The 27,959-nt window shown below is 46.4% G+C and overlaps 2 protein-coding genes across 2 annotated transcripts in view; one reads left to right on the top strand and one right to left on the bottom strand.

Moving 5' to 3' along the window:
* The window catches only part of LOC137417514 (receptor-type tyrosine-protein phosphatase gamma), a 251,412-nt gene extending 251,168 nt beyond the window's left edge, over positions 1-244 (bottom strand). The window contains exon 1 of the mRNA XM_078769966.1: positions 206-244. The gene's annotated coding sequence lies outside the window, so the exon portion shown is untranslated. The remainder of the gene's footprint in view (positions 1-205) is intronic.
* A 2,151-nt stretch (positions 245-2,395) lies between these two features.
* On the top strand, positions 2,396-3,490 carry LOC144893012 (uncharacterized; the record flags this gene model as incomplete). The annotated part of the gene is made up of 1 exon (XM_078782365.1): positions 2,396-3,490. A coding segment is annotated over exon 1 (1,095 nt), but the record flags the coding sequence as incomplete, so codon positions are not given.
* Positions 3,491-27,959: the final 24,469 nt, after the last annotated feature.

The following is a 27,959-nucleotide window of genomic DNA, read 5'->3' as shown; positions in this document are numbered from 1 at the left end:
GTGTCCAATTTGCACACTTGTTTTCCCTGCCGCACGCGTTCCTGGTCCGCGCAGCCTGTCCGTCCCGTCTTGATTCTCCTGGGACGGAGGTGCACGGCAAGGCGCACATCACCGGAACACGGCTCGTACAGACGCGGCGCGCGGAGGTGAGCACGGCACGCACCCTGCACGCAACACACCGCGAGGCGAGCTACGACCCGCGTACCTGCGAGCAGACAGGTTCCGAGAGCCAGCCATAGAGCCGCGCGCGGCATCTCCGAGGTTCGACGGACGTGGTTCAGGTGATCAGGTCGCGCGGCTCAAGATCGTAAATAAAAAAGAGCAAAGGAACGGGCGCGAGACGGGCGGTGAGATGAGGGGCGGGTGGATCCAGCCCCGCCCCCGCACCGCGAGACTCATTTTCCCCATCCCTTCTCAACACGCTGCAGATCCCTCCCTTCCTCCGCCCAGACCTACGTACGTGCCTCCGCGCGCCCAGGCTCCGCCCCCTCCCCTACGTACGTGCCTCCGCGCGCCCAGGCTCCGCCCACTGCCTCGCGTTCGTTCCGAGCGCTTCAGGTGATGAACAGGTTCGAGCGCATTTTCAAAACGAACGTCGATGAAGCGCATTCTCATGATGTCATAGTATCAAACAGGTGAGCGATTGCAGGTGTAGATTCATGTGCTGAGTTCGCAACAATCGAGAGCATCGAAGCCATGAGACGTTAAGAGAGGCACGCAAGGATAGAACCCGCCAGATGACGTCTACAAACTACGTACATGTCTGTACGAAAGTATCACAACTACAAGACTACAACACAATGGGCCAAGAACGGCGTAATGTACGCGAAGCGTTCAAAAACTTATCGGAACCAGATACTGTACAATAAATTATCCAAGAAACCCAAAGGTGTTTTTATTCTTCAACAAGACACTGTACATTAAATATAAATAATTATTAATGGAAATACAATTTTTAATAATCATATACACTTATTATTTAGCGAATAATTGTAATTCCGAGAAATTTTTGAACACCCAAACCCAAGGCATGTTTTGCAGTGACACAGGTGATCTGCGTCATGGCTTAGGCCTTGGTTGTGAGGTTTTCCTAATGGGATGATGGATCCATGCTTATAATGAGGGATACAATGTTTCTAATATGGTTATGGGGTTATGATTATGGGAGTTATGGGGGACGTGGGTGTGATTTATGATTTATGAGTGGGACGATAGTTCCACATGGAAAACTCTAGGCGGTCAAAAGTCATCGCTTACACACGGGTGACCAAAATCTGCGCAATGGCCTTCCCTTTTCGAAAACACCGTGAAACGTTCGAATTGAGACAATGGAGAGCCAAGTGGGGGATGAGGGGAGCACATTTCCCATCATTCTAGGTCAAACTACTACTACTACTACTACTACTACTACTACTACTACTTCTACTACTAACACTACTATTACTACTACCACCTACTACTACTACAACTACTTCTATTACTACTACTACCTACTACTACTACAACTACTTATATTCTACTACCGCCTACTACTACTACTACCACCACTAACAACTACTACTACTACACTACTACTACAACTACTACTACTACATCATCGTCAACTACAACTACTATTACTTACTACGACTACTACTACTACTGCAATGACAGTATGACGACTACTATTACTACTACTGCTATGACAGTATGACTACTACTATTACTACTAATACTACTACTAAATCAACTACAACTACCACTACTAACAACTACTACTACACCTACTACTACAACTACAACTGATATGACAGGATGACGACTACTATTACTACTACTACTACTACTACTACTACTACACTGATACGACTACTGCTACTGATATGACAGTATGACGACTACTATTACTGCTACGACTACTACACCTGCTATGACAGTATAACTACTACTACTACTACTACTACTACTACTACTACTACTACACTGATACGACTACTGCTACTGATATGACAGTATGACGACTACTATTACCATTACCACTACTAGTACTACAAGTACTATTAGTACTACATTACTACAACTACTGCTATGACAGTATGACGACTACTATTACTACTACTACTACACTACTACGACTACTATTACTGCTATGACAGTATGACAACTACTACTACAACTACCTCTCCCCACTGCTGCTACTACGACTCCTACCACTACTGATACTATGACTTGTACCACTACTGATACTATGACTTGTACCACTACTGATACTACGACTCCGACCACTACTGATACTATGACTCCTACCACTACTGATACTACGACTCCTACCACTACTGATACTACGATTCCTACCACCACTGATACTATGACTCCTACCCCTACTGATACTACGACTCCTACCACTACTGATACTATGACTCCTACCATTACTGATACTACGACTCCGACCACTACTGATACTATGACTCCTACCCCTACTCATACTACGACTGCTACCTCTACTGATACTACGACTCCTACCACTACTGCTACTACGACTCCTACCACTACTGCTACTACGACTCCTACCACTACTGATGCTACGACTCCTACCCCTACTGCTACTACGACTCCTACCACTACTGATACTACGACTACTACCCCTACTGCTACTACGGCTCCTACCACGACTGATACTACGACTCCTACCCCTACTGCTACTACGACTCCGACCACTACTGATACTACGACTCCTGCCCCTACTGCTACTACGACTACTACCACTACTGATACTACGACTCCTACCTCTACTGCTACTACGACTCCTACCACTACTGATACTACGACTCCTACACCTACTGCAACTACGACTCCTACCACTACTGATACTACGACTCCGACCACTACTGATACTACGACTCCTACCCCTACTGCTACTACGACTCCTACCACTACTGATACTACGACTCCTACCCCTACTGCTACTACGACTCCTACCACTACTGATACTACGACTCCTACCACTACTGATACTACGACTTCTACCCCTACTGATACTATGACTCCTACCACTACTGATACTACGACTCCTACCACTACTGATACTACGACTCCTACCACTACTGATACTACGACTTCTACCCCTACTGATACTACGACTCCTACCCCTACTGATACTACGACTCCTACAACTACTGATACTACGACTCCTACCCATACTGATACTACGACTCCTACCCCTACTACGACTCCTACCACTACTGATACTACGACTCCTACCCCTACTGATACTACGACTCCTACCCCTACTGATACTACGACTCCTACCCCTACTACGACTCCTACCACTACTGATACTATGACTCCTACCACTACTGATACTACGACTCCTACCCCTACTGCTACTACGACTCCTACCACTACTGATACTACGACTCCTACCACTACTGATACTACGACTCCTACCCCTACTGCTACTACGACTCCTACCACTACTGATACTACGACTCCTACCACTATTGATACTACGACTCCTACCCCTACTGATACTACGACTCCTACCACTACTGATACTATGACTCCTACCACTACTGATACTACGACTCCTACCACTACTGATACTACGACTCCTACCCCTACTGATACTACGACTCCTACCCCTACTGATACTACGACTCCTACCACTACTGATACTACGACTCCTACCCCTACTGATACTACGACTCCTACCACTACTGATACTACGACTCCTACCCCTACTGATACTACGACTCCTACCCCTACTACGACTCCTACCACTACTGATACTACGACTCCTACCACTACTGATACTACGACTCCTACCCCTACTGATACTACGACTCCTACCCCTACTACGACTCCTACCCCTACTGATACTACGACTCCTACCACTACTGATACTACGACTCCTACCACTACTGATACTACGACTCCTACCACTACTGATACTACGACTCCTACCACCACTGATACTACGACTCCTACCCCTACTGATACTACGACTCCGACAACTACTGATACTACGACTCCTACCCCTACTGATACTACGACTCCTACCCCTACTGCGACTCCTACCACTACTGATACCACGACTCCTACCCCTACTGATACTACGACTCCTACCCCTACTGATACTACGACTCCTACCCCTACTACGACTCCTACCACTACTGATACTACGACTCCTACCACTACTGATACTACGACTCCTACCCCTACTGCTACTACGACTCCTACCACTACTGATACTACGACTCCTACCACTACTGATACTACGACTCCTACCCCTACTGCTACTACGACTCCTACCACTACTGATACTACGACTCCTACCACTACTGATACTACGACTCCTACCCCTACTGATACTACGACTCCTACCACTACTGATACTACGACTCCTACCACTACTGATACTACGACTCCTACCCCTACTGATACTACGACTCCTACCCCTACTGATACTACGACTCCTACCACTACTGATACTACGACTCCTACCCCTACTGATACTACGACTCCTACCCCTACTACGACTCCTACCACGACTGATACTACCACTCATACCCCTACTGCTACTACGACTCCTACCACTACTGATACTACGACTCCTACCACTACTGATACTACGACTCCTACCACTACTGATACTACGACTCCTACCACTACTGATACTACGACTCCTACCCCTACTGATACTACGACTCCTACCCCTACTACGACTCCTACCACTACTGATACTACCACTCCTACCACTACTGCTACTACGACTCCTACCACTACTGATACTACGACTCCTACCCCTACTGATACTACGACTCCTACTCCTACTACGACTCCTACCACTACTGATACTACCACTCCTACCCCTACTGCTACTACGACTCCTACCACTACTGATACTACGACTCCTACCACTACTGATACTACGACTCCTACCCCTACTGATACTACGACTCCTACCACTACTGATACTACGACTCCTACCACTACTGATACTACGACTCCTACCACTACTGATACTACGACTCCTACCCCTACTGATACTACGACTCCTACAACTACTGATACTACGACTCCTACCCCTACTGATACTACGACTCCTACCCCTACTACGACTCCTACCACGACTGATACTACGACTCCTACCCCTACTGATACTACGACTCCTACCCCTACTGATACTACGACTCCTACCCCTACTACGACTCCTACCACTACTGATACTACGACTCCTACCACTACTGATACTACGACTCCTACCCCTACTGCTACTACGACTCCTACCACTACTGATACTACGACTCCTACCACTACTGATACTACGACTCCTACCCCTACTGCTACTACGACTCCTACCACTACTGATACTACGACTCCTACCACTACTGATACTACGACTCCTACCCCTACTGATACTACGACTCCTACCACTACTGATACTACGACTCCTACCACTACTGATACTACGACTTCTACCACTACTGATACTACGACTCCTACCCCTACTGATACTACGACTCCTACCCCTACTGATACTACGACTCCTACCACTACTGATACTACGACTCCTACCCCTACTACGACTCCTACCCCTACTACGACTCCTACCACTACTGATACTACCACTCCTACCCCTACTGCTACTACGACTCCTACCACTACTGATACTACGACTCCTACCACTACTGATACTACGACTCCTACCACTACTGATACTACCACTCCTACCACTACTGCTACTACGACTCCTACCACTACTGATACTACGACTCCTACCCCTACTGATACTACGACTCCTACCACTACTGATACTACCACTCCTACCCCTACTGCTACTACGACTCCTACCACTACTGATACTACGACTCCTACCACTACTGATACTACGACTCCTACCCCTACTGCTACTACGACTCCTACCACTACTGATACTACGACTCCTACCACTACTGATACTACCACTCCTACCCCTACTGCTACTACGACTCCTACCACTACTGATACTACGACTCCTACCACTACTGATACTACCACTCCTACCCCTACTGCTACTACGACTCCTACCACTACTGATACTACCACTCCTACCCCTACTGCTACTACGACTCCTACCACTACTGATACTACCACTCCTACCCCTACTGCTACTACGACTCCTACCACTACTGATACTACGACTCCTACCACTACGACTCCTACCACTACTGATACTACGGCTACTGCTACAACTGCCCCAATTATTCTCAGCTTTTGTGGATGGCTGGGAAACATTTTTGGCCAGACTCTCATGAGCCGGTAGGCCAAGCCTGACGTTCAAATGAACCTGAGTTTGTAATTATTTATTCCAGGGTGCCGGCGATAACTCCCTTGCTTTTTTCTCGAATGAGACAGCGTAGTCTTTTCCTAACGTGCACCAGCTAATCCTGGGCGATAGGACACCCCGCTTAAGGTCCTTCCGAGGGATGGTGCACGCGCTGACGAATCACCCCCACGTGACCATTTGTAGCTGGGTCACGCCCCTTTTCCATTACGTATGAAATGTGATTCTGTGCTTGTTATTCACAAACAGGAAGGTTTAGCACTCTTATTAAATAATAATTAGCTTAACCGGCGTCAGATTTTGACCAATTGATTCCATCTCATCCCAGGGGGCGTGGTCTCAGTTCAGGTACTCAGGGGGCGTGGTCTCAGTTCAGGTACTCAGGGGGCGTGGTCTCAGTTCAGGTAAATAATACCGACGGGCTTCATTTATGAGTAATTGCAGTTGATGCGCCTCGTGATTGTGATTCCACGTGGGTGGGGGGCTTCGGGGGGGCTATCGGGGCATCCATCTCTCGGATTGAAAGGAGAGGGATGCTGAAACCAGCAGAAAACAAGGAGCGCGAACACCCCCCGCCGCGAACAGCCATTGGAAGGGGGACAGACGACGGCGATGAACGGCCTTCATTGAAATGCCAACGCGTGTAGAAGCGCGTAAATAACGGCGACGGCTCCGAGTCCCCCGGGTGCGGGGTCGACGTGATGACGACACCGGCACCTCGGTTTGTCCGTTACGTGGTTCGGGGTTCGAGGACGACACAGACACCGTAACGAGCCGAACGAATCATCATCAATTTGACTTTTACCGTTTGCGTTAAGTACGGATTCAAAAATCCTTTGTTTCCGTTATATTAGCCGGAGGGGAAAGGCAGGACCGGGGGAGGTGGTTGAACACCGTCCAAGAAAGTGCCAACCTGCCCAGGGGGGTCTTTACCCTCCGGCGAGTAATGCACTTGGCCATACATGCAATCTAGTAATGGTGAGCAGGCTGGGAACACTGCACTGCTGTAGCCATGGTTACCGGGCTACAGACTACTGTCTCTCGTCTCCTTAAACCAACCAAGCGAGGACAGCATGGGACGCAGGTCTCGGGGATAATATTATAGTAAATATTAATACAAATTAATAATTATGAGGAAAGCCGTAAATAAAGCACCACGGATCGATAACACAAATATAGAATCGTATAAATCATATCATCATCATCATCATCATCATCATTATCATCATCATCATCATCATCATCATCACCGATGTCAACGTCAACGTAAACGACATTGGCAACGTCAACGTCATCATCATCGACATCATCAACTTCAACGTCAACAACATCGACATCGTCAACTTCAACGTCAACGACGTCAACGTCAACGTCAACGTCAACAACATCGGCATCATCAACGTCATCAACATCGACATCGACATCGACATCATGATCAACATCATCATCATCATCATCATCATCATCATGATCAACATCATCATCATTGACAGCGTCAACGTCAACAACATCGACATCGTCAACTTCAACGTCAACAAGATCGACATCGTCAACTTCAACAACATCGACATCATCAACTTCAACGTCAACAACATCGACATCATCAACTTCAACGTCAACGACATCGACCTCATCAACTTCAACGTCAACAACATCGACATCATCAACTTCAACGTCAACTCCATCAACAACATCAACTTCAATGTCAACAACATCGACAACATCAACTTCAACAACATCGACAACATCAACTTCAACGTCAACAACATCGACAACGTCAACAACATCGACAACATCAACGTCAACGACATCGACATCGTCAACGTCAACATCGACATCGTCAACGTCAACGTCAACGTCATCATGATCAACATCATCATCAAGATCAACATCATCATCATGATCATCATCATCGACATCCACGTCAACGTCAACGCCAATGTCAACATCAACGTAAAGGACATCGACATCAATATCGTCAATGTCAACAACATCGACATCGACATCAACATCATCAACTTCAATGTCAACATCGACATCAACATCGTCAACGTCAACAACATCGACATCAACATCGTCAACGTCAACAATATCGACATCGACATCGTCAACGTCAACAATATCGACATGGTCAACGTCAACAATATCAACATCGACATCGTCAACTTCGACATCGTCAACTTCAACATCAACAACATCGACATCAACATCGACATCTACATCGATATCAACATCGTCAACATCAACAATATCGACATCGACATCGGCATCGGCATCATCAACGTCAACAATATCGACATCGTCAACGTAAACGTCATGATCAATATCATCATCATCAAGATCAACATCATCATCTGCATCAACGTCAACAACATTATCATCAACATCGACATCGTCGTCATTGTCATCGACATCATCATCGGCATCCTCATCATCATCTGCGTCAACGTCGACATCATCGACATCAAAATCGTCAACAACATTATCATCAACATCGACATCGTCGTCATCGTCATCGACATCATCATCGGCATCCTCATCATCATCGTAATCAATGACATCATCATCATCATCATCGATGTCAACATAATCATCATCATCATCATCATTTGCTGGGGGTGCAGTTATGCCGTTGATGTAGTTTTTTCCTGTAGATTAGAGCAGGATTCTGTAATTTGTTCAGGATGACACCGTTTTTAATGTTCTCCCCTTTGTAATCTGTCTTTTATTTGCTTTTAGGTGTTCTGAAGGCCGTCGTGCACAGGTTTAGACGGAAAGACGCCGAGACCACCATCACAGTCACCAGTATATACAGTATGTACATTGTACACTGTACAGTGCCTATAGAAAGTCTACACCCCCTTTCAAATTTTTTACCTTTTGTTACCTTATAGCCTGGAATTAAATTGCATTAGATCGGACTTTTTCCACCTTTATTCACACATCGTAATCCACAAGTTCCAATTGAAAAACTAATTCTACAAATTTCAGAAAATTAATTAAAAATACAAAACTAAAATATCTGGGTTGGATAAGTGTCCACCCCCTTACAATAGCAATTGTAAATTAGCTCAGGTGTAAGCAATCACCTTCAAAATCACACACCAAGTTAATTGGCCTCCACCTGTGTTAAATTGTAGTGATTCTGATTATTTCAGAATAAAATCAGCTGTTCCTGTAGGTTTCCTCTGTTGGGAAGTGCATTTCACCTCAATGGCTCAACCATGAACACCAAGGAGCTTTCAAAATACCTCCAGGATAAAGTTTTGGAAAGGCACAGATCATGGAATGGGTATAAAAATATTTCAAAGGCCTTGAATGTCCCTTGAAGCACAGTCAAGACAATCATTAAGAAGTGGAAGGCGTATTGTACCACCAAGACCCTGCCTAGATCAGGCCGTCCCTCCAAACTGGATGACCAAGCAAGGAGAAAACTGATCAGAGAAGCCACCAAGAGGCCAATGGCAACTTTGAAAGAGCTACAGGCCTTTATGGCAAAGACTGGTCACTGTGTGCATGTGACAACAATATCCCAAGGACTCCATAAGTCTGGCCTCTTGGTGGCCTTGGTGCACGGTAGGGTGGCAAGAAGGAAGCCATTACTCAAAAAATCTCACTTTGAGTCACATTTGAGGTATACAAAAAAACCACTCCGGAGATTCTGAAGCCATGTCGCAAAACGTTTTGTTGTCGGACAAAACCAAGATGGAACGTTTTGGCCTCAATGCAAAACGTTACGTTTGGTGCAAACCAAACACAGCACATCACCCAAAGAACACCAGCCCTACTTTGAAGCATGGTGGTGGCAGCATCATGTTATGGGGATGTTTCTCATCAGCAGGGACAGGGGCACTCGGCAGGATAGAAGGGAAAATGGATGGAGCAAAATACAGAAAATCCTCGAGGGAAACTTTCTGCCCTCTGCAAGAAAGCTGAAATTGGGACGGAAGTTCACCTTTCAATCTGACAACGACCCCGAAGCACACAACCAAAGCTACACTGGAGTAGCTAAGGAACAAAAAGATAAATGTCCTTGAGTGGCCCAGTCAGAGCCCTGACCTAAATGCAATCAAAAATCTGTGACATGACTACTTAAAGATTGCTGTCCATCAACGCTCCCCACACAACTTGACTGAGCTTGAAAAGTTTTGTACATAAGAATGGGCAAACATTGCCCAATCAAGGTGTGCAAAGTTGGTAGAGACCTATCCCAACAGACTCACAGGTGTAATTGCTGCAAAAGGTGCTTCCACCAAGTATTAACTCATGGGAGTGGACACTTATCCAACCAAGATATTCTCGTTTTGTATTTTTAATTAATTTTCTGAAATTTGTAGAATTAGATTTTCACTTGGAAGTTGTCGGTTACGATGTGCAAATAAAGGTGAAAAAAGTCTGATTGAATACATTTTAATTCCAGGCTATAAGGCAACAAAAGGTGGAAAATTTGAAAGGGGGTGTAGACTTTCTATAGGCACTGTGTATGCATACTTTCGGTGTGTCTTGTTTCAAGAACATTTTGAACACGCCTTAATTATAACTGTTTTCACTAGTTAACAGCAAAAATTGTATGAACATTAACCAGCTTAGAGGCATAATGGTGGAAGGTGACAATAAATGAAGAGTACGAATGAATGAATGAACTCCAACAGCTCGTTCACTCCGACAGTAATGTCCCTTTGAAACATGAATGAAAGATTACTGGCACAGCGAGTTGAACTTCAAAAGAAACAGGCGGACACAAATGAAACCCAAAGCAAAGGCTAACTCAAAGCAGATCAAATCAAAGCCTTAAAGCTGTCCCAACCCCGTGCATGTGCAAGCAATATTGCACTTATAAACTCCCAACCCATGGAGATGGATCGAATAGGACAAGCCCACGGCATATCCCACAGAACTTCCCACAGATATGACGTCATTTTAAAAATAAACATTTCCTGAAATTGCATCGTAAATCCCTCGAAAATCGGCAAAGAGCTCCGTCCCTGAACGATCCACAGGGTTCTGAAATCGATTTAAAGGGAAATGGACAGGTAAGGTAGGTGCATCGTTGATGTCGAAGATTCATACCTGATCCTTAGTCCCAAGATCTTCAATTATACCAAGTTAGAGCTGCGACGATGCAACAGGTGGCCATAAAACAGGTGGCCATAGCAAGTATGTCTGTAGTAGTTGTTGTACAATAGCACACCAGGTGTTCAATGTCCAAGACCAGAAATCCTCACCATTGTTTGGGCTCTTTAAGACTATAAGTTATTTTTACCTGCGAAGTGTAGCAGATCTACAATAGCTCCGCATGGTTGTTGTTGTTGTTGTTGTTGTTGTGCTTCTGTTGGGGGCCGATTTTTGATGGACAGCTACCTGACTCCACCCACATTTGTCGCTTGACTCCACCCACCATTGCCTCCATCTTGGTTTTCTAGTGGGCCTTTAAGACTTTAAGACTGTCGGCCTATCTTACTATAATTCACCAAATGTCTGTCTGTCTGTCCGTTCCCAGGTACCGCAAAAACGGCTCAACCGATCGCAACGAAATTTGGGGTAGTAATCCTCCGACCCCCTGGAGTAAAATAGGCTATATTGTTTTTCCAATTTCAGCTTTGGTCTCCAGCATTTTCAGGTTTGGACTCCCACCTAACGTTATTGTCTCGAGTACCACAAAAACGGCTGCACCGATCGCAACGATACACCTCCATGCCCGTGGGATTCCCACGGGTGACCCCACTAGTGCTGATAATACACTGACCGGGTTTGTTGTGTAAGAATTCCATTGGCCTTGTTTGAGTCGAGTGTTATTCACAATGAGGGACCCCCAAAGAAATCTAATCAATGTCAAATAAAATTACCAGTGATGTTTAATCAAGCTCGTCAGCACGCATGGTGTGCACCTCCATAAAAATAGCATTACGTAATTTTGAACGACCCCATATTGGGGTTAAACAATCTGTAACCGTGTGATGAATCGGGCTCGTTCTGATATAACCGTGGCAGAGGCTGCCATGGATGAGAGGTGTCGAGTTAATTATTTAATTGCACATTAAATGTGTGTTTCCCAATCGTACTGTTCATCTGTAAATGCTCGTTTCCCAATCGGCCCGTTGCCATACGTCTGGTTTTCCCTGGACATGTCCTCCTTTTCTGTCCTTAATTGTCCGTCCAGCCAGGTTTTTTTTAATATCGAAAAATGTCCAGGATTTTCCCTTTTTTTTGCTTTTGCATTTTTGCAAATAGACAAATTTTAAGATTTGGGATACTTTTTTACCTTATTGAAATTGTTCAACCATCTTTGTACATTTTCTTAACGGTGATAAAATGCAGTTGTGTAATGTTTGGATCAGGACAGTTTGGTACAAGGCTGTACTACTCCGTCATGGTGTAATGGACGTGTTCGAACATCACATGTCCACTTCATGTCCAACCTCGTAGCGAGAGAGTCCAGTGGCATGCTCAGTCAGTGTCTTTTCTGAGTCCGTGTTAGGGTTAGGGTTAGGGCACGTACCCGTATAATGCAACATGAGTTGGTAGATACCGATACAGATACAACCCAATCTCTTCTTTTTTTTGTCCTCCGTGTCCTCTTTTTTGAAATTCAAATATGGTAGCCCTACGGCCTTGCTGGATTTTGTCGCAGGTTGTGACCACAGTGCGGTCAATCACGTTCTTCTACAGACTTTGTGTTGTCCCAGAACCATCACTTATACAAGCAGAAAACCTTTGAGTCAGTTATTTCCCCAAATGATAGGAAATATCAGGTGTAAGGAAAGCCTGAGCAAAGCAAAACGCTCAGCAAATGTCCGTTACTCGGAAAATGTGCGGCAAAGGTAGTTACTCTCATACATGTGGCATGAAAAAACCGTGTTGGAACCAACGCCAGGGGCAGAATTTTTCCTTTGGTTTAATGTTGCGGAAACCACGAAATAAGACGACACAACATAGTGCAAAATTATTTAGTGTGATGAAACACGAGTAATGTTAATTGCGGATGAGTTAGCCTCTGCAACACTGCCCATTGTTTCGTGGAGATTGTAGGAAGCGGCCATGCCGAGGGTGTATTTATAAATTATAGTGGAACCGAGGAGCTTTTAAAACATGCCAACTTGTTTAGACATACGATTAGCCATATTGCTTTGTGAAAATTTCTAAAAACAAATATAAAGTCCACTTTGACATTATGGGGTACTACAGTATGTGTAGATCAGTGACAAAAATTTAAATTTAAGCCATTTTAAATTCAATCTGTATCACAACAAAATGTAAAAATTCAAGGGGTGTGAACAATGGCGTAGTTAGGGTTGGTGGTGCCTGAGACGAAGGGTCCATTCTAGCGCAGTCACTGGCATAGTCAGGAATTTATATGGGGGGCCTATGAAGGAGCTCGAAGCTTCCTCAGCAGGCTCAGCAGCAGAGGTGAGCTCTCATACTCTTTCCAAAGAACACCGTTGTATCTTTAACGTCCACGGTCTGAATCTGGTAGACATAGCGCCCAGGTTAGCGTGCATCCGAGGGACGGACACACACATTGCTGAATCACCCAAGCGTCCGTTGTATGCTTCTTTGCACAATCCGTGAAACATCAGGATGACAGTTTATAGCTGGGTCGGGATTCGAACCCAGGTGAGACGGCTTAGAGGCGACATCTGCGTACCTCGAGGCCATCCTGCCAGCCCAACACACTCGCTGAGACCTCTCACCATGTTTACCCTTTTGTCCAGACCCTTTGAGTGCCAGCGCCTTCTTCACTTTTCTTCCCTCACACGTCTGTCCTCACCATACGTCGTACATCATGGTGTATCTTATGTGTACACATGGGCCAGGCTTAAGGAAACTCTACCTGTGAAAGAGAGAAAAAAATAAGAATTATCCTCGGATGGCCGCACACATTATAAGGAGGGTGAAATTATATTAAAGTGTCGATTCCAGCACTGATCTCTATACGAACTGGATAGGAAGAGAAGCTCATTTTTTTGAACGCAGTTGTCCACCATCTTTGCTCTCCCATGTGTAATGAATGGGACTGTTAGTACCATGAGTTCCCATGAGTTTCAAAGTAACGAATGTGAATGCCACTCACTGATGAAATGTGATTCCTCTTCTCCTTTGATCATGACCGTTGCGGTTTTTACAACCGTAAGCAGCACACGATGTAATTTCATAAATATTATAACAATGATTTTTTCAACCAGGGAATGCATTAAAATTAATTAGGAAAGAAGAAAAAACAAGTGGGAAGGTGGAATTTTATTTACTGCTCAAATTACTGCTCTAACCTAAAGGTGGGCACTGCATCAGTGCAGCACAGCTCTGCCCACAGCATATGTGATGCATACGAAAGAAGATCGATATAAAAACATCTGATAAAGTAATCAATCAATGATTGGATATTTGATTATAAAATATCAATTACTCAATTTCTGTTGTCGCACTTTGTATTGAGAGGTAAAATCGCGAAGTGCTTTGCAAGGAAGAAGTAAGTACCTTAAAGTAAAAATAAAAATAAAAAGCAACTTTAAAAAATACAGCTTTTGGAAGACAGACAGTTCCACAGTTGATGAGCAAATATGAAGAGTACTCCATTGGAAAAGTCTTCATCATCATGTACCATTCACTCACACGGAACAACTCACTGCCTTCTTTACATCATTCACTCGCACAGAACAACTCACTGCCTTCTTTACACCGTTCACTCACACAGAACAACTCACTGCCTTCTTTGCACCATTCACTCACACAGAACAACTCACTGCCTTCTTTACACCATTAACTCACATGGAACAACTCACTGCCTTCTTTACACTGTTCACTCACACAGAACAACTCACTGCCTTCTTTACACCGTTCACTCACACAGAACAACTCACTGCCTTCTTTACACCATTCACTCACACAGAACAACTCACTGCCTTATTTACACTGTTCACTCACACAGAACAACTCACTGCCTTCTTTACACCATTAACTCACATGGAACAACTCATGGCCTTATTTACACCGTTCACTCACACAGAACAACTCACTGCCTTCTTTATACCGTTCACTCACACAGAACAACTCACTGCCTTCTTTACGCCATTCACTCACACAGAACAAGTCACTGCCTTTTTTTACACCATTAACTCACATGGAACAACTCATGGCCCTCTTTGCACTGTTCACTCACTCGGAATATCACACCGCTCACACAATAATCAATCGCACGGTTCACTCCACGATTTTCCTTGATCGCTCCCTCTTACCACACTATTTTAGGAAGAACAGAACAATACCAAGTTTGGACCATATCCAGACAGCTACAGTATTTTCATTTGTAAAATGAGAAACTGCATAAAAAAAATTCATTCACTCTATTTTTTGGGGCCTGTAAAAATATGGAACCAGGAGCAAATGCCCCATTTGCCTCCGTTATAATCTGCCATTGGGTGTAAGGTGTGATTAGATCAGAAATGTACTCAAGAGCCACTTTATGTTTTTGGCTTTAAAGATTATCAGCAATATCTAAAAACCTATATGTTTGCTACTGGCGTACCGGGAGTTAGTGAAGTGTTTGGAGAATTATGGTGATGTGATGGTTTACGAGTCTGCTCAATATGAGCATGGCAGCCATACTCTGAATGAGTTGTACGGGGCTTGAGAGAAGCAGGTGACACTGTGAATATTTGAGATGCAATCATTGAAGCATGACATTGTCAGAGCAGGAACCAGAGTTTCAGTAATCCTCCAATTTAGACTTGAGTGGATTTGGGCAATATTGTGAAGATGGAAGAAAATAGCTTTACAGATTGTGTTAAGGTGTGGAATATAGGAAAGAGTTGGGTCCTCAGTGACATTTACATTTGAAACTGTCATGTGATGATCTCCAAATTTACATTTCTGGGGTTGAGGCAATTTTAAGGATGGATGAGGGGCCAAGAACAAGCATGTCCATCTTGGAAGCATTGCGTTTCAGAAAGCTCATGGACATCCACATTTGAATTTCAGAAAAACAGGGATTCAGAATTGTATATGAATAATGGAAATACGTGGTATCCATCCTGCATGGTGCTAATTAGACATAGTGGGTTTTATTGAGCTGGACCGTATTAAAGACGATGCTGTGCCAAAATGGCAAGCGAGACGCAAAGTAGCAAAGGTGAGCCAGATGCTGTTTTTATCTCTACTGTAAATGATGATAGGCTGTCAAATGGCTAGTCCCTCCCAGGAAGCAGCTAGCTGAGAAAATAATCCAACAAGGTAGCCTTTTAGGTGCACCCACAATCTAATATACAGTGCCTATAGAAAGGCTACACCCTCTTTCAAAATTTCCGCTTTTTGTTGCCTTATAGCCTGGAATTTAATCTTACTATAATTCACCAAATGTCCGTCCGTCCGTTCGAAGGTACCGCAAAAACGGCTCAACCGATCGCAACGATATTTTGGGTGGGTATTCTTGGGACCCGTGGGAGTAAAATAGGCTATATTGTTTTTCCAATTTTTCTAATTTTCCATTTTTTCCAAACACGATGGAATAATATTTACCGATATGAACAGTGATGTGGCTTTTGTTGAAATACTAAAAATACTGTTTATTCTACGTACCAGGAGAGAGTAGATCGACTCCTGACGAACTCTTCCTATAAACGTGCGGCTCCGAAGTAACACTGCAGCGTGTGCAAAGCGACTGAGAAAGAAGTGTAGCAGCCGCTTCCGTGTTACAGATTCAGTGCACACTGTTCACACATAAACGTGCAACTGAGAAAGACGTGTAGCGGGCCGCTTCCGTTTTGCAGAATTCAATGTTATTTCAAAATGGGCGCCATGTACTGTTTAGATTTTGATGATTTGCGTGTGATATGATTCAACGGATGTTTATATGAATCGTTTAAAATAAAAAACAGCCTCCAATTTCTGATATTTTGACTTTTCATTTGGGCCTCCCAATTGAAGCCCCACCCGTAGGGCGGGTACCGTTGCTAGTTATATTAAATCAGACTTTTTCCACCTTTATTTACACATCGTAACCCACAACTTCGAAGTGAAAAACAAATTCTGCAAATTTCAGAAGATTCATTAAAAATACAAAACTAGAACAGCTTGGTTGGATAATTGTCCACCCCCCCTGAGATAATACTTGATGGAAGCACCTTTTACAGCAATTACAGCTGTGAGTCTGTTGAGATAGGTCTCTACCAACGTTGTACACCTTGATTTGGCAATGTTTTTTGATTAGGTTTAGGTCAGGGCTCTGACTGGGCCACTCAAGGACATTTATCTTGTTGTTCCTTAGCCACTCCAGTGTAGCTTTGGCTGTCATTGTCGCCAGTGTAACAGTGTCTTCGAGTCGTTGTCATGCTGAAAGATGAACTTCCCTCACAATTTCAGCTTTCCTGCAGAGAATAGCAGGTTTTACTTTTGGATTTTTCTGTATTTTCCTCCATCCATTTTCCCTTCTATCCTGCCGAGTGCCCCAGTCCCTGCTGATGAGAAACATCCCCATAACATGATGCTGCCACCACCATGCTTCACAGTAGGGGTGGTGTTCTTTGGGTGATGTGCTGTGTTTGGTTTGCACCAAACATAACGTTTTGCATTTAGGCCGAAGCGTTCCATCTTGGTTTCGTCAGACCACAAAACTTTTTGCCACATGGCTTCAGAATCTCCGGAGTGGTTTTTTGCATATCTCAAACGGGACTCAAGGTGGGCTTTTTTGGAGTAATGCCTTCTTCTTGCCACCCTACCATACAGGCCAGACTTGTGGATTGCTTGGGATATTGTTGTCACATGCACACAGTGACCAGTCTTTGCCATAAAGGCCTGTAGCTCTTTCAAAGTTGTCATTGGCCTCTTGGTGGCCTCTGATCAGTCTCCTCCTTGATTGGTCATCCAGTTTGGAGGGAAGTCCTAATCTAGGTAGGGTCTTGGTGATACCATACACCTTCGACTTATTAATGATTATCTTGACTGTGCTCCAGGGGATATTGAAGGCCTTTGAATATTTTTATTCCCATCCCCTGATCTGTGCCTTTCGACAACTTTATTCCGGAGAATAGAAATCCGGGAAATAGAAATGCACTGAAATCAGTGAAATGGATATCCATATCAATAGTCAGATGAACAATCTTAATAGTAGTGATAGTTCATAAATGTCTCATTTATTATCTCCGCCACCAAAGGTGGATGGAGGTTATGTTTTCACACCTGTCTGTCTGTTTGTCTGTCCGTTTGTGAACAAATTATCTCAAAAAATTGTGGACGGATTAGGACGAAATTTGGCAGAGATGTAGCGTATGTGACAAGGACGAAATAATTAGATTTTGATGAAGATCCGGATTCGGCTACTATAATTTTAAAAGTGATTCCTCACTATTGGGAGATAGAGCCAAAAACGATACATAGCAGTATATCTCAAAAAGTTGGAGACGGATTTGGATGAAACTTGTTGGACAGGTTGTGTGTGTGACCAGGAAGAATCGATTCAATTTTGGTGAAGAATGTTTATACATTATATAAATTCTGTATTGTGATTTACTGGTCCACTCTGAGATACAAAACGTAAACTGTTCACCAGGCAGAGGTATGCTCTCTTATGTGTGCCATTCTAGTTAAATAAATGTTTGTTTTTTTTAATCCCCATGAGTACGTTTATGCAGTGATGTGCAAAGGTATTCATCCCTACCATTAATAACGCCATATTTACAGTGCCTTCAGAAAGTATTCACACCCCTTGACGTTTTGACGTTTTGTTGTGTTACAGCCTGAATTTAAAATGAATTATATTGAGATTTTTTTGTCAATGATCTAAACATAATTCCCCATAATGCTAAATTGGAGGGTTTTTTATGGATTTTTCTTACAAATTAATTTAAAAATTAAATACATAAATATATTGAGTCAATAAGTATTCAACCCCTATTGAGTACAGGTGCATCCAATTTCCTTTTATAATCCTTGAGATGTCTCTACAACGTGATTGGAGTCCACCTGTGGCCAACTCAATTAAATGGACATAATTTAGAAAGAAACACACCTTTCTATATGAGGTTCCATTGTTGACAGTGCACAACAGATCAGAAACTCCACCATGAAGTCCATGGAACTGTCTGTAAAACTCAGAAATAGAAATGTGAGGAGGCATAGGTCTCAGGAAGGGTATAAAACAATTTCTAGTGTTGAAAGTTCCCAAAAGCACAGTGAACTCCACCATTAGGAAATGAAAAGAATATGGAACTTTTCCCCGACTCTTCCTCGAGCTGGCCATCCAACCAAACAGAACAACCGGGCAAGAAGGACTTTGGTCAGGGAGGTGACCAGATCCCAAAGACCACTCTGACAGAACTATGGAGTTCTTTGGTTGAGATGGGAGAACTTGCTAGAAGGCCAAACGTTTCTGCAGCACTTCACAAATCTAGGTTTTATTGGAGAGAGGCCAGATGGAAGCCACTCCTGAGAAAAAGTCACATGATAGCACAACTGAAGTTTGCAAAAAGGCATGTGAAAGACTGAGGGCATGAGGCAAAAATATTCTGTGCTCTGGTGAGATGAAAACTGAACACTTTGGCCTGAATGCAAAGTGCTACATCTGGTGGAAACCAAGCACAGCCCATCACCCATCCAACACAATCCCTACCGTGAAGCATGGTGGTGGCAGCATCATGCGATGGGGATGCTTTTCAGCGGCATGGACTGGGAGACTTGTAAGGATAGAGGGAACAATGAATGGAGCCAAAAACAGGAAACAGGAAAAGACCTTAGACTTCGGTGAGGATTTACATTTCAACAGGACAATGACCCCAAACATCCAGCCAAAGAAACACTGGAATTGCTTCAGAACACGAAAGTGAAAGACCTCGAGTGGCCCAGCCAAAGCCCAGACATTGAGAATATGTGGAAAGACTTGAAGATTGCTGTTCACCGACGCTCTCCATCCAACTTGACATAGCTTGAGCAAATCTGCAAGGAAGAATGGGAGAAACTCCCCAAATCCAGATGTGCAAAGCAGATACAGACATACCCAAAATGACTCAAAGCTTTAATCACTGCGAAATGTGCTTCGATGAAGTATTGACTCAGGGCGTTGAATGCTTATGTAAATTCGATATTCTTGTATTTCGTTTTTAAATATTTCGTAAAAATTTCTAAAAAAAATAATTCCACTTTGACATTATGGGGGTATTATGGGTAGATCAGTGACAAAAAAAATCTCAGTTTCATCCATTTTAAATTCCGGCTGTAACACAACAAAATGTGAAAAAAGTCAAGGGGTGTGAATACTTTCCGAAGGCACAGTACATTCCATGCCCTTTTAACATGCGGTTTACAAGAAAAATTTCCACCTTCTGAAGTAGGAAAGACAGTATCCTGGAACAGTTGAGTACGAGAGGGTAGGGTAGGTGTACTGCCATGGGCGCGGAAAGTGGGGAGTGCTGAGGGTGCTGCAGCACCCCCTGCTTTTTCTGTATTGTTTAACTGCAATGGCAATTAAAATATATATATTGTTGCGGATCTGTCTCCGGCCTTCTCCCCTTATAAAGGGGGGATTAATCCCCATGTCTTTACTGACCTGGCGCGACCCGAGACCTATTACGTCCCTTCCGGACAGCGCAAAATAGGGTTTCGGGACCAAATTCTCACTCGTACCTAAGTACACGCGCTGCCCTGTAAGCGAGGAAACAAGCCTCGCACGAACCACGTGTGATGGTAATACGCCGAGCGGTTTGCGTACACGTGATCCGCGCAGTTTTAATAATGGAACCCAGATTCAAGCGGTTTTACTCGTGCCACGCTTAGTCAATGGAGAAATCACAAAGACGATCGAATTTAGAAGAAAAGGAAGAACAAATAGATTTAATGAGTATTGCACGTATTTACAGTTCAGGACGAAGAGACACAGGGAAATCCTTATACTGTCTTATTCTTAATACCCAAGGACAACGGGACCATCTGACACACTCACACGGGGATTGCAGATGGGCAGGATGATGTTCAGGCCAAACGCACCGGCTTGTTCGTCCAGGAATGGCCCCACCTGACTCTCCTCGGTCACAGCACGTCCCGCGATGATGGAGGTAGGCAAAGACAAGGCCACGCCGCGTGTCTCTCAAGCAAGGGTGATATATCGGGGCGAACGGCAGGGACGGCTTTTATGGAAAAGGGCGGTTACGCAGCTTCGTTCACTCGCTTGGCTGAACCGTGCAAGTTGGTTATAAATGCCCTGGCTGCGCCCACGTATCTCCAGCGATAGTCAAGTTCATACGGTGCGAGTGACGCAGATCCTCTTCAAGTCCTCTTTGCCGCACGTCCCCCTCTGCGAGTCCTTCTGCAAGTCCTTCGCGCTACTGGTGCAAGTCCTTCGCGCTACTGGTGCAAGTCCTTCGCGCTACTGGTGCAAGTCCTCCACAACGCGCTTATCCTCTCCAAGTCCTGTTGAGGGCTTTGCGCATCGGGTCATATAGCCCCGCCCCACGAGCCTTCTGGAACTCACCAGATTCTTCTCAGCATGCCCTCTGACGCAACACCGACGCCACCACCCTCGAGCTCTCATTGGCGGCTTATGCTTACCGTCCCCACTGCTGCTGCGCCGACCTCAACCCTCCTCCACCTTCCGAGGCCCACCTCGTGTGAACCCGCGCCCAACACAACCAGGGCTTTTTAGCCGCAATGGATCAAGGCTAGTGACGTGGAATGGTTTGTAGAAGTAGGGCCTATCCTCCTGTCTTTACACAACGCAGGATTAACACTGGAAGGGGTCTACTCTCACATATACTAAGACATAACTATACTACAAATGAGGCTACATGTTGCACGTGTGACTATCTATGGGGGGAAACCTTTAACCTTTATTAAGCTCACTTTACACATCTCAAAGCCGTAGCACTGCCCCCATCCCTCATAAGACTTGTCCCCGAGTCGAACCTACCCAAGTGGGAACGACCGGGTTTGAGCAAGACTTGGGACTACCTTTTAATTATGTGTGACACTTAGATGTGGTTCCCCCTAACATTTACTCTAACCTGTGTATGTGACAGTTTTACAACACTAAATATGTCCCACCTACTGCGTTGTGTAACGAACTAACAGACTCGCACCCACAACTAACCGAATTGCGGAATTAATTCTCAAACTAAACATAAAGCCGGTGGGTAGCATCTTATTTACAATCACAAATCTAATTATTTACATCTCTATAACCCAGGACCTATTCTTTGTGGAAAGAAGATTGGAGGGGAGAAAAAGCACAGCAATGCACCAAGACACATAACACAGTTCAAAAAGATCACAGTTCACCATTTGCTGCTGGGTCACATCTTCTTCTTGCTTCATCTTCTGTGTGCAATAAAAACTTAAAGTTCTTCTTTCCTGGCACACCAAGAATAAAATGTACAAGAACCCGTGTTCGTTTTTATTAATTCCTGGCCAGGCAGGGCCAACCTTATGTGGTCCGCTGCGTGACATTGACGCCACTCGAAATACGTGGTTCGAAGATGCAGGGTAAGTAGGCAGCAAAGTTTAAGGCCACAGAACGTGTGGTCCATGTGTAATGTGGTGCAGCAGAGTGTCTGTGGCAGCAACTGTGTACATGTGCAGCAAAGTTATAATAAAGAATACGGCAGCAAAGTACCACGCAGTTCATCTGCACATGTGTAGCAAAATGCAGCAGGGGCGCTGCACAGGAGTAGCAAGGTGCAGCTGCACAGTTCGCTGCTGCTGCACAACTCCTCCTCCAAAGTGGGTCCATGGGTGGGGAGGAAGACAAAGCAAAGTCAGCAAAGGAAAGGGCGCAAAGGTACACATCAATCAAGGCAATGCAGCATGAGGGGCATGGTAGAGTGAGCAGAGCAAGCTCGTCCCTAATCGTTCGTACCCCCCAACGTCAGCTTACACTACCCTTGCCCTTCCCTGTATTTACAAATTACAAATCCATCTCTACGTCCTGTCTCCCATATCCCCCTCTAAGCCAAATTCGTCTTCCAATCCCTCCCAGGAAGGAAGAGATGGAACCAACACACAATGTCACTTTCACGTCATGATGCGTCTTACTCACTCAAATCGTTCACATAGTCCCGGTGTGGAGGTTTGTCACCTTGGTGAATGAATGTGGATGGCGTGAAGGGATTCCTCAAATCCTAACTACACTAGTTACATTAACTCAGTTAAACTACCCAGGGTCATACCCTGCCAATCGGCATCTTTAAACTATGCGGTTCTAAAAACCTGATTCCCATTGACCACTCTGCGGTGCCCTCCGAATTTGGGTCTCACTCTCCAATTTTTCATACTGTGCCTTTGCACAATTTCGGGGCTGGGTCGTGTGGCTCCAATAGCAGGTCTACCTACCTGCGCACCTCCGCCACTGAAGTCGCCACCCGAGTTTACCTTGCTCCTTGCGACTACCTAAATTGGGGAAGGCCCCTCCTGGCTCTCTCACCCCCTGATGCCCTCTCTGGCATTGGGCTACCCGGGTCCTTCTCCTGGATCCTCGGGCCCCGTTGAACACTACTCACGACCCTAACTGGCTCCCATAGCCTACCTGCTGCCTCACCTGGCCGACAAACTACCAGTGGCGGAGTGCTCCAATAACCATACGCACATACAAAGCCCACACGCCCAGCCATTCCACAGACTCATGCACCCATCCAAGCACTTATTTGCCACTACCTGCACCACAGGTGTCAATATCCAACAATTTATCTAAGCCCTCTACCTGACTTTAAACTACCCACCCCAGGTATTCGTGAAGGGGTCCTTCCTCCCCCATTCACTCCTTCGCACCATGCATTCCACACCTTTTATCTCCCACCAAGCATTCCACACCAAATATTCTCATGCACACCAAGTACTCTTGCACACCTCTTGTGCTCACACACCTGTTCCCACTTGCACACCATGCAAGTCAATTCACTTCAACACAACTCCATTCGTCCTCAATACACCACTTCTGGTTATTCTCACCCAATTCCTCATTTGCTCAAGCTCATCCACACACAGTGATTCTCATTCAATTCCTCATTTGCTCAAGCTCATCCACACACAGTGATTCTCATTCAATTCCTCATTTGTCCAAGCTCATCCACACACAGTGATTCTCATTCAATTCCTCATTTGCTCAAACTCATCCACACACACACAGCATCATCTAACTAGCTGCTTTTCCCCTAAAACTCGTGCTTCCCCGTTTTCCCTTACACGAGGCACACCCTCGTCATTATCATCCAACTAATCTCTCTACGTCCCCTCTAGTGTACCATGTCCCTACTTAAATCTTGTCATCTACTGTCATTTCTAAATCCCTAACAATTAACCTAGCCCACCCTCGGCTAGTTTACACTGCCACCCCATAATCTACTGCTCATGTGCCCCAAATGTGAGGAATGGTAGAATTACCATCCCTCCACACCGGGCACCATTCCCCAACACTATCACCCCCAGTCCTCTGAACTATGAGCCCCCGTCATTGGAGGTACTGGGTCCTGCCTCGGCCTCTAAAGCCGAGGCGATCCAAGAGGGCGCCTGCTCACTGGTGTAGTGTCTTATCTGGTCGGCATGGACGATCGAAGGGAGGGCTCGTGGCCCCATTTTGATCTTAATGACCACGTCACAAATTTGCGCCAGGACGACCCCCGGGCCTTGCCAGGGCGAGGTGAGTTTGGGACACCTGCCCTTCCGCCTCCGGGGATTGAAGAACCAAATCTTCATCCCCGGAGAATACTGACTCCCCTGGCTCCGGTGGTCATACCTGCGCCTCATCTTGGCACCCGCCAGCTGAAGCTGGCGGCGTGCGAAAGCATGGTCCCTCTCCATGCCTTCCTCTAGGTGACGTGCGTAGCCCTCCCCCGGCAGTCTATCAGAGGTCTCTGGCACGGGACCGTATAGCAGGTCGGCGGGAGCCCGCAACTCCCGCCCGTACATAAGCAACGCCCGACTGCATGCGGTGGCCCCGTGCTGGCTGCTTAGGTAGGCCATTAACAAATACGGGAGATGTTCGTCCCAGTCGTCCTGACGGGTAAACAACGCCAATTGTTGAACCAGGGTTCGGTTGAACCTTTCCACCATCCCGTCAGATGAGGTCTCAAGGGCGTTGTTCTTGTCTTTCTAATTGACAGGAGCTAGCACACATCTTTTAATAATTGACGTTCAAAATTTCGACCCTGGTCGGTGTGCAGCTCCTCCGGAATCCCATGCCTACATACAAATCCTTCCACGAAGGCCTGTGCGACCACCCCGGCTTCTTGGTTGGGGAGGGCATAGGCCTCCGGCCACTTGGTGAAATAGTCCATTACAACTAGGATGTACTTATTACCTTGGTGAGTGCGGGGTAGTGGTCCTAGAATATCCATGGCCACCCGCTCAAGGGGGGCCCCCACCTGGTGTAATTGAAGGGGGGCCCTCATCCTCCGTGCTGGTCCCTTTTTAGCAGTACAGGTGTCGCATCTCCGACACCAGTCCTGTATATTACGCCCCATATTCACCCAACAGAACCTCCGGCGGACCTGAGATGTAGTCTTTGTCCTGCCCAAATGGCCGCTGGGACGGGTACTATGCACCTGCTGTAATATGGTGTTTTAAAATTTGTTTGGAACTACCACCAGCCAGGAAGTTCTCTCAGAGGGAATCTCTACCCATTAGTCCCGATTGTGATGGGTGTCCACTCTCACATTGTGATGGGTGTCCGCTCTCACATTGTGGTGGGTGGCCGCTCTCAGAAATTTCTCACTTTCCCGATTGTGATGGGAGTCCGCTCTCACATTGTGGTGGGTGACCCCTCTCACAAATGGGATCGGCCAATCCCTACTATTTTCTAGGGACTCCCCCCGGGACCGGCTCGGCTGGACGTTCTCGCCCCTCACTGCCGCGACTTCATTAACTGGGGTGCAGCCGGCTATCTTCGTGCCCCGTCCTATAGTGCGTGCTTCTGTGCTAACATTAATTACTCGGATGGCCACCACCGGCCCATCCGTTTTTACGAGGGTGCGGCCCACGTCTAAACCCAGGACGGACTGCGCTGCCACCGGTTCGACTAGGCCGCAGGACTTCTGCCATGTTGGGCGAGCTAGCCATTGGGCCGGCACTATGGCCTCGGCCCTTGGGGGAATGGTCACGGCCTCAGAAGCCTCCAGCTCCGTCCTCTCGGCCGTGCTCACCCCGTCCAATGGCAGCTCATCTATTCCCACTTGCAGGGTCCCCCAGCACAAATCGATTTTACAACCGCTGGCAGTCAACAAATCCAACCCGATTAGGCATGGGTCGCACCCTCCGCCACCCAAACTTCTATCTCCCTCTTTACCGACCCCAACTTGAGGGTCACAAAACCACGCCCCATGATCGGGGCGTTACCCCGGTAGCCAACTGCAAATGATAATTTTCCAGACGCTGGATTTTATCCTAGCCGTCTGCACTCGAATTAAGGATCACAGGGCTGATGATCGTGGCGCTAGCTCATGTGTCCACTACGGTGTCTACCCCCACGCCGGCAATTTTGCACCGAATTGTCAAACTACCTGTACCAATTTGGCCACAATAGATGACCTGTCGCGTCAATGAGGGCTCTTCTCCATCCCCTACTGCCGAACACGGCCCTGCATGCTCGGCACATATTAGTTTCCCGGCCCCTGGCGGGGGGGTGTCTGGGGTCGGCTAGCCTGACCCATTTGAGGTGGAGTTGATGGTCCCGGCTGCCGGGGTCCATCCCAGCGTGGGGCTTGACACTCCGGCGCATGGTGACCCACCCGGTTACAATTAAAGCACCTCACCTGGTAAGGTGCTTGCCTCCGTAATTCCAAATTGCCCCCCCTATAGTTCCAAATTGGGGCACTTGATCGTGGCCTACCGTGTGCCACCTCCGGAGCCACCTGCCATGGTCCAGATCCCGCTAGGCGCTGGTCCACCAGCCTTCGGACCATGTTTTCCAGGTCAGGGCCCCTTTCGGGGGCGGACCCTCTCAGGGGCCCGCCACCAACCACGGGCCCGACCTGTCTCACCGCCACTGCGTTACGCTCGCTCCCCCGGGCCAGGGGCCTCGCTGCCTCCCAACGGGCCACAGCGTCGGCCGCCTGGCTCAGGGTCCGCGGGCGCCACATGGCGAGCTGTTGCCGAAGCTCGGGGTCCGGGAAGGCCTGGATGAAATGGTCCAGCACCAAGCTTTCCTGGGAGGGCGCGGCCATGTCTGCGTGTGCTATCCCCACTGCGCGGCGAATATCATAGACTAGCTCCCCGATGGTCTCCTGGGGCTTTCTTTTTCGCACCGCGAGCTGAGCTTTAACAAGCTCGCTCTGCTGTTCAATGCCGAAACGATTAATTAGGGCTGCACGGAGGTCCGGCAAGGTGATAGCACCCAGTGGTAAGGCAGTCAGGCCCTCCGCCACCACACCACGCAGTGCTGCCACAAGGTGTACCCCACCTTCATCCGGATTCCAACCATTACCCCTACACACATGGTCGAATTGCGCCAGGTACGCCCTCAAATCGCTCTTGCCGTCATACGGCACGAGCGGAACCTTATGGCCGCCCGACGGCCGGACCCCATGCGCCACTCCCTGCGGGGTTAACGCGGGGCCAAACCGTTCGGGCCTCCATAATACACTACCTCCTGGGGGCTCGCGTGCGTCCCCTGGCCCTCTAAAGACTACCCCGGTCGGTGTCGATGCCTAGGCTGCCTCGTCGCAACCCGCTACCCATTCCATACTCG

Source organism: Myxine glutinosa, chromosome 1 (genome assembly GCF_964187855.1).
Source record: "Myxine glutinosa chromosome 1, kmMyxGlut1.1, whole genome shotgun sequence".
Lineage (NCBI taxonomy): Eukaryota > Metazoa > Chordata > Myxini > Myxiniformes > Myxinidae > Myxine > Myxine glutinosa.
This window is presented reverse-complemented; position numbering and strand designations above follow the sequence as displayed.